The 8,953-nt window shown below is 36.1% G+C and overlaps 1 protein-coding gene across 1 annotated transcript; it reads right to left on the bottom strand.

The window, feature by feature from the left end:
- Window positions 1-2,258: 2,258 nt before the first annotated feature.
- Window positions 2,259-3,936, bottom strand: LOC149376197 (UPF0481 protein At3g47200-like). Its single transcript, XM_089606575.1, has 2 exons — window positions 3,884-3,936; window positions 2,259-3,697 (listed from the first exon to the last, which is right to left on the bottom strand). The coding sequence occupies exon 2, from the start codon at window positions 3,693-3,695 to the stop codon at window positions 2,334-2,336; it is 1,362 nt and encodes a 453-aa protein (XP_089462701.1). The 5' UTR covers window positions 3,696-3,697; window positions 3,884-3,936; the 3' UTR covers window positions 2,259-2,333.
- Window positions 3,937-8,953: the final 5,017 nt, after the last annotated feature.

Genomic DNA, 8,953 nt, shown 5'->3' on the forward strand with positions numbered 1-8,953 from the left:
GATATATATTATAAAATAATAATAATAAAAAAAAGGTTAGGGTATAAACGCAATATATGTTTGAAATTTTCAACATAAGAATAAGCCATAAGATTTTAGGGATCGAAAAACTTGATCAAATAATAAGAAAACCTACATTTTCATTATATTTTTTCAAAAACAAATGGTATTTTACTCTCTTTTAAAGGATGGAAGAATAAACACACTATCTTTACTATCGAGGTCAACAAGAAACAAATTATGATCAAAATTGTAGGGCATGAGAATTTTTATTTCAAATAATTAGCAAATTAAGCCACCAAAACTAAAAGAATATCTAAATAATTAACAAACATTTTGTAAATTGTTTGTAAATAGTCAATTCAGTGACATGGCATTTTGTGGATGATTTGGGCATTCTAATGTTGCTCTTCTTTTTTTTTTTGTACCGTTTGTATTATATATTTGGCCATTTTTCAATTTGAAATTTGAATACCGCTTTTATTTAGTCATTAATTAGCATATATCGCAGATCTCATCTCTCTCTCTCTCTCTCTCTCTCTCTCTCTCTCTCTCTCTCAAGCAAACAATTCAGCATCTTTTTGCCGAAATCAGAGCACAAATCGATCGTCCGGTGGTCCAGTTCCAGCATTTTCGTCACCGGGATAAAAAAAAGGTCTTTGGATGAGACTTTTGTCGCATCCAAAAGTACAAAAGTCGCATCTTTTGATCCGTAACTGAAGCTCCTGGATGCGACAAGTTACATCTAATATATGTCGCATCCAAACCAATTTTAGACGGCGGGAATTGATGGATTTGGATGCGTTATATCGTATCTAAAGGTAGTAGAAAATGTAGATTAGATATCGCTCTATATAGCGACGTCAAATATATGGAAACATGTTCTTTTAAGGATCATATAAAATAGAGTGACGTCAATTACTGTTCGTTTTTTAAAAAAACAAAATCAACGTTGTATTAATGCCTGACTAAACAAATTTTAAAAAAATAAATATTTAGAGTACGAATATTCTCATCACAGAGATTTATCATTATTGTTTTGATACTTTAATTAACAATTTTAAAAATTAATTTGACAACTTTCTATATAAAAAAATGCAAGTTTCAGTTGGCCGAACCACGCAAATGGAGGATTCGGTGGTGTCATGTTTATCGGGGTCCTAAACAAAAAATGTATATAGCAATCTCTCTCTTTGCTCTCTTGTTTGAATGAATTGATTTTTCTCATTCTTTCATATACGTGTCTGAATCGTTTTTTATTTTGAATTGTAATTGTTTTGTTGTGTTTTCATCTTTGCTTTTTGGAATCGATTGATGTGTTTCAATTATGGAGCGAATTGCAGTGCGAAGGCCATCGCTGTGGAACCAGGTTGTCCGCGACAAAGAATCGGAGCAAGAACATGTCACTTGAACAGAACCAGAACCAAAACCAGATTCAAATATCGACGTTTTCCGAAATACGTTAATATGTGTAAATTTTTGTAAATAATTATAAATAATAGTGTAAATATTGTTCATATACAATAAAAAAAAAAATTGTAAATAGTCAACATATTCAAATATTGGCTGCAAAGCTGTTAGTAAAATACAAGTTTATAATTGTATATACTCATGAATATGCAATAATAAAAATCAATAACTATAAATAGTCGTTAATATTTAATATATAAAATTTTCAACTTGCTCAGAATGTTCCAAACTTGTTTTAAAAAATTATTTAAAAATCAAATAATCCTAAATAAACATACTAACTGAATAATCAACTGATTTCTTAAATTATGAAAAGAAAAATAAATCAACAAACAATGTAACGTGTGTGGTGGATTTTGTTTATTTGCTTATCACAGTTATTAATTAATACTCATATTAAAATTTATTTAATTTTAAATTTGAGGAATTTTTTTAGCAAGAATTTTGATAACGTATTTTAGTCAATTTAAGCATGTAAATATGTGGTCATGATTATTTATCAAAAGCTTACTAAAGAGTCGACTAAATGACAAACTAAAAATGTAAATAAAGCTATATATCTAATGAACTCATTTTATTTTTTCACTTTTGCAATCTTTTGTCGTATTGGCGATACTCCTGATTTCTATTGAGCAAATGAGTATCACTTTTTATGGAGAAAGAACTCGAGTATGTAAGGTATAGAATTTTATGCATCCGTTTAGCCTTGAAATCCAACAATATTCAAGATAGATGAATAATTGAACAGACACGTTTATATGCTAGGGGAACAGTTTTTTTCTCATATATATTGAAATTTGATCATATATTAATAAACTGAAAATAATTAAACATAATAGCACAAGAAAATAAAATATTCTTAATCATCGCAAGACGTTCCGAGTGGTGGCAGTGACGGTGAAAAGCAACACAAATAGACCAACCACCGTGGAGCTTCCGGTCCAAAGGTCCTTGAAATAGACCTTCTTGAGAGTAGCCCTAGTAACGTTCCAGCTATTCTCATAGAAGGCGTTGAGCTCATTGTGGAACCGCGCGTAATGCGACTTGTCCCTTGGGATTTGACAGCACAACCCGTTGAAGAGCTTCGCGACCTCGTCGTTGCTCCCGAGGAGGTTCGTCAATATCTTCCTATCCACGAGGAAATCCACGTCCTCTTTCGTATTGATCAGTTGGTCCATTAGTGCCACGTAGCCACATATATAGTCGTCCTTAGGATAAAGGCACAACTCCAAGGCCATGATGTTTCGGATCAGACACTCGGTCTCACACTCGATCTTCAGCTCGGGGAGCCTCAAGATCATGCAGTTTATGGCCGGGACAAACTTCAAGATCGGCTTTTTTATGATCTTGACGTCGGCGAGGCTTTTCTCTTTTCGCATCGGCTCGAAAGTCACGCCGGCCGAGTCGAGCTTGGTTGCGCAGTAGAGGTACTTGTTTCCCGACACGCTTTCCTGTGTATTTCTCTTGTCTCCCATGATCTCCCTCGGCAGCCAAAACTGTCTGAGCAAGTCGGTGAAGTGCTTTATCTTCTTAATCTCGTCGAAGCTAACCTTGTTTGACTCGGTCAAGAAATGTTCTTCGAAGAAGAAGCTGGTGATATGGAGAAGTGGGTTCGTATGGACTAATAGTTTGGTTTCTGGCTTGGTGCTTGGTTTAGGGTTAGGGCTTTTCGGGAGAGCGAGAAGATAATATTGTCCCACTGAGAATTGGAATAACTCCTGAAGGAAGAAAAAGGGAAGTTGGTTTTCGAGGAGAATGAGGTCTAGTTTTACGGCTTTCCTCAGCCATGGCGTCTTCAAGATGAGATCTTTCTCGCGTGCTACATCGTCGTAGTTCCTCAAGAGGAGCTCGAGGACGAAGCACGAGTCTCTTGCCACTATTCCCTCAAAATCTTCCAAAGCTCTTTTGATGAGATTGTTCACCGTGCCTTCCTCGTAGCTCTCGAGTATTTTTTCGGACCATTTGTGGACGAACTCTTTGAGATCGCTCTCGGATTTTCCCGCTCGCTTCAGGAGCTCGGCGCGATATTTCTCTTTGCGGCGCTCCATTGACTTCAATTCTTCTCTTCCATGGTTGTATGGACCGATCGAGATTAAGTGAGGAGTGTAAGCCGATTCGTTGACTTTTCGAAGCTTGCTAGGAACTCTATGAATGAAGCACGGATCAGAGTCCAGGTCATAGCCTTCAGGAATATCTATTGAGTGGTAGCTATTCTGTTTTTCCATATCTGTCATTAAAAATCAAATTATGTATAAATTAGTATAAGTATGAATGTTTTATCAGTCTATGTATGATGCTAATTTTTTACAAATATATTTGGAGCAGAAATATAATTATATATGTTTATATGCACCATCCAAAACCACAAATCATGAAGAAGCAGACGGGAATAATTTAAATTTATAATAAGAACCTGAATAAAGGGATATTGAAGATAGAAGCTAAGAAGAGGTGATCTTTGTTGTTTTTTTTTTTTTTTTTTTTTTTTTTTTGGGAAAACTATACGAAAGAACGATGTATATATATTATTGATAGACAGATGCAATACTACACAAAAGCTAGCGTGGATATTATTTTACTTGAATAAAAGCCACGCGAATTTACGATAAAATAAAATTACGATAAAGGATTTTTGTTTGTTTCGTTACTTTAAAAAAGATGGACTGTCTTCTATCAGCATATAAAATGAAACGTGGCACATCCTGATTAGCATGCATAAACAGTCATTACAATAAAGGCAGTCCAATAATTTAAAGAGGAATGCCCTACACTCTTACAAGGTCATAATCACTTAATGAAGTGTCTGGATTTTTTCCACAAGGAAAATGACATGAAGTCATGATGTGAAGTTAAAGTCCTACTGAATAAATGGCAGAAACTAGTAGCAAGGATATTGACACTAATAATACCAAATTAACGTCACTTACCGAATGTAGCAAAAAACTCAAAAATTAACAAAAGTAGTACTACAAATAAGTGAGAGAATTTATTTTTTCCTCAACTACCATCAAGACCCATTAATGAATAAACCAACTCCATTTTGCATTTTTTTTTTCTTCAGAACTCAGCCTTCATTTCCTCACTCCGATCGTGTGAAAAAAAAACACTCACTCCTTCTCCGCTTGTGGGTCGCCGGAGTCCGGGTCGCCGGAATCTTGCTCGCCGAAATCCAAAAGATGGTTTTTTTTCCTTGCAAATCCAAGCTTTGAATCCTAAACCCATTTTACAATAATCCTAAACCCATTTTTTTCCTTCAAATCCAAATGACGGTTTGTTTCATGCAAATCCAAGGTTCTTCTTCTTCTTGTGCTGACGAGGTTTCCTGCAAATCCTAGATCCAAAACTTCTTTAAACATATTTTGATAAGTTCTTCCTATTTTTAACATATAAGAACATGTTTAATTGTTTTGATTCATGTTGAAATAGGTTCCATTGTGTTTGGGTGTGATTTGTTTTGTCAAAAAACGGCGTTTTTGTTGATTTTCCGATTTTTCCAGGGTGTCACGAACTGGATTCACTTCGTGACATAAATGTCACAAATTGGATTCACTTTGTGACAGAAGTGTCACGAAGTGGATTCACTTGGTGACACATGTGTCACGAACTGGATTCACTTCGTGACAGAAGTGTCACGAACTGGATTCACTTCGTGACACATGTGTCACGAACTGGATGTTTTTCGATGTTAATAACTGTTTTTAATAGAATTTGTAATGAATTCATAATTAAATGTTTATTGTCTTATAAAATTGTTTCATTTATCATAAACAAATCGGAAGCCCCAAACAGTCTTGAGTTAGGGTTCCTCTTCTTCCCAATTTCTTCGGTCGATTTTCAATATCACGATGAAGTCGAGTGATTGCAGTTCGTCAACACGTCGGAAGCCGCGCGTTTCAGGAAATACAGGAGGTGGTACCGAGCGTCGACGACCTCCTCCTTCATGTTCATATGGTCTAAATGGAGTTTAACGAACTTCCTGGACTGTGGATAACCCTGAAAGACGATTCTATGGATGCCCCGAGTATAAGGTTTGCATATGTTTCTCATTATCCTAGAAACCGTCTAGAAATCTTATAAATAAGAAAAATCGTTTGGGATTCAGTTGTGACGGCCGATCGATCGGGATGCCCCGAGTATAAGGTCCGCATATGTTTCTACTCTTTTTAAGATTTCGTAAATAAATATTATTTGGTTTATGCTTGTAACAGATAAAAGAAATTCAGTGGATGCGGGTTTTTGGAATGGATTGACCCACCTATGTGCCCAAGATCGATTCAAATCATTACAGGGCTGCTAAGGAAGATAAATTCATTGGAAAACCAGATACCATCTTTTGTCGATGAAGACTTCAAACATAAAGAACCAACTGAAGCCAATGAATTGGAACAACTAATTGTATCTGAATTATTCAAGATTAAAATGCTGGTTGTTGTTGTTTTGTTTATAGGTATTGTGTTATTGTTCAAATGAGTCGGAGATGTATTGAATGGTTTAAAAAATGAAATTACATTGATTTGGTTTGACTTTTGTTGGACTCGCCTGTGTAATATGATATTGGAATTGTGATATTGAATTCATTGTTCATATGTCATAATAATAATAAGAATATAATGCTAATGGATCTTCAGTACCAAAACATAATAGGCTAAGGAAAGCCAATAATATAAGAATATTCATAATATAACTGCATTTTCATAAAGTACCAAAACATGTTTTGATATTCTTGTTACCTTAAGTACACACGAGCTAAAGTACCAAACAAGCTTGACATAAACTAAGCTTGGAGATATAATTTAGTTACACAGCCTTTTTACACATTGAAATAGTCAGGTTTGTAGGTTTGTAAAACAACAAATATTTCACCTCATGTGTCACGAAGTGATCTCAGTCCGTGACACACGTGCCACGAAGTGATCTCAGTCTGTGACACATCTGTAACGAAATGAGGTCACTTTGTGACAAATAAATTGATTTCGAAACAATACATAAAATTCTAAACTAATTAATTGATTTCAAGACAATACATAAAGTTCTAAACACATACATAAATGTCTAAACACATACGTACAATCAGACACATATATACACAGTTATAAACACATACGTACAATCATAAACACATGTATACAGTCATAATCACTTAATTTTAAGTAGCCTCAACGTTGACATTTCCACGTGTGTGTAGTTTTAGCGCCCCGTGTTGGTATAATTCGGCGGTCGACATCTTCTGTCGGTACATGCTCATGTCATCCTGTTTCAAATCAGACAAGGGAAGGTCGTGCGCCAAAAACTCGGCAGTCTTGATCATAAACATGCTACAATAATTTCTGAAGGAACAAAAAACGCATGCTTAAATTAAAATGTGTCATTAAGAATGTGAAATTAAGAACTAAAATATTTACTCATTGTCTTGTTGTGGCATTTGATCGTAGTGGACGACCTTGAATATATTCTTCGTTGGAGAGTAGAATGCCGGCGACATGCAAAACATATGGTAAAATGGTGGCCAAGTTTCTGACTTCCGTGTCCACAAGCGTTTGGTATCTATCGGTGGAACTCATGGAGTCGTACACCGTTATACACCTTGAACGCACGTTGACAACAAGAAGATACCAGTACCCGACACCTTGAACGCACGTATGTGTTTATAACTGTATATATGTGTGTCTGATTGTACGTATGTGTTTAGACCTTTGTGTATGTGTTTAGAACTTTATGTATGTGTTTATAATTAATTTGTCACAAATTGACCTCATTTTGTGACAGATGTGTCAGTCCACTGAGATCACTTTGTGATACGTGTGTCACGGACTGAGATCACTTTGTGACACATGATGTTGTTTTATAAACTATTCTTAACAATAAACCCAATACCAATAAAGTTCAAAACATTCAAAATGTAATACATACCAAAACACTAAGGAAGTTCTAAACATTCAAGGATAAACAAGAAAACATGAACAACAAACGTGTCGAATTACAAACCTGACACATCCCTGGAGGCTTCATTTCTGGTGGAATTAGGTTGCGATACGTAGCTCTATTTTTGCCTACACCTCCACAACGGAAACATTTACGAAGCGGGGCATCAGATTCTCCAAGAGAGGGAATCCTTCTCTTCTTAGGTCTACCCACCGGACGACCTAAGAAGTTAGGCGGATTTACTTTGATCTGTTTGATTTCGTCAGGAAAAGTCCATGACGATTCACTTCCTTGAGGATGAATAACCCATTCATACGCCAATTTCCAATACTCACTCATGTAGTACTCTGCACAATAGCTCTCAACTGGTAGGTTGCGTAAGCGACAAGCCGCAATAGCATGTGCACATACAAATAGATCAGTTTGAAATTCTAGACATGAGCGCATCTTATCAATCAAGTTCACTGCCCATGGTGTTCCATCTGTGTCTAAAACCTCGAATTCGTATACTGCAGAAGGTCAGACCTAAAACATAAGCAGAAAATACTTTAAACATAAGCATAAAATACCTCAGTCCGTGACACATGTGTCACAAAGTGACCCGAGTCCGTGACACATGTTCCGAAATGAATTCAGTCCTTGACACATGTGTCACGGAGTGAATTCAGTCCGTGACACATGTGTCATGGACTCGGGTCATTTTGTGACAGATTTTCAAAATTAAAAACACATTATAACCTGCATATTTGCCGAGACACCAAGTTTTTGAACATTTCGGTATGATATTCCACTGAAAACACACTTTGAGTTGATGACGCATTTTCTCGTCGTTGGTAGAACCAAACAATTGTATTCTCTCCCTCAACCAATCAAGGCACTTCATTATTGGAAATGATCTTGCTTTGACAGTTAACGCATTCAAAGACTCTGCGTTGTTTGAAGTTATGATCGTATATCTTGATGTCTTGAAAAAACAACGTGCCCATTTCTCATTTCCTACTTCGTTGACAAGGTACGACCGTATCAACGGGTCTTCCTTGTCCAACATGCGCATAAAATTTTGATATTCAAATATAGTATACGCTTTTGCTGCACCGTAGAACTTCTAGTTGAATTCCTTACCAAGTTTTTTTTTAATTTTGCCTTGACGTTATATTTCACGTGGTATGCGCAAAACCATGTTCTGCTCTTGGAAAAACTTTCTTCGCGGCGTTAATGATCTCAGTATTTCGGTCGGATACGATGACCATGTTATCTCTCTCCCCCAATGCTTCTTTAAGTTTGTTGAAGAAGTAAAACCAAGACTTGGAAGTTTCTGACTCACCAATACCATAGGCAAGCGGGAATATTTGCTCATTCGCGTCCATCGCGGAAGCCGTAAACATGCTGCTCTTGTGATAGTTTGTCAAGAAGGTTGCATAAAAAATTACAATAGGCCGACAATACTTCCATCCATCTCTAAACGGAGCCAAAGAAACGAAAAAGTACATGAAATATTTATGAGGATCAGTTTTTAGGTCGATGAGAGAACTTTGATTCTTTTTCTCTAACATATACTTGT

This window comes from Urtica dioica, unplaced genomic scaffold (genome assembly GCF_054948205.1).
Source record: "Urtica dioica subsp. dioica isolate 48M unplaced genomic scaffold, U.dioica_male_clone48M_v1_H2 Urtica_dioica_male_H2_contig_46, whole genome shotgun sequence".
NCBI lineage: Eukaryota > Viridiplantae > Streptophyta > Magnoliopsida > Rosales > Urticaceae > Urtica > Urtica dioica.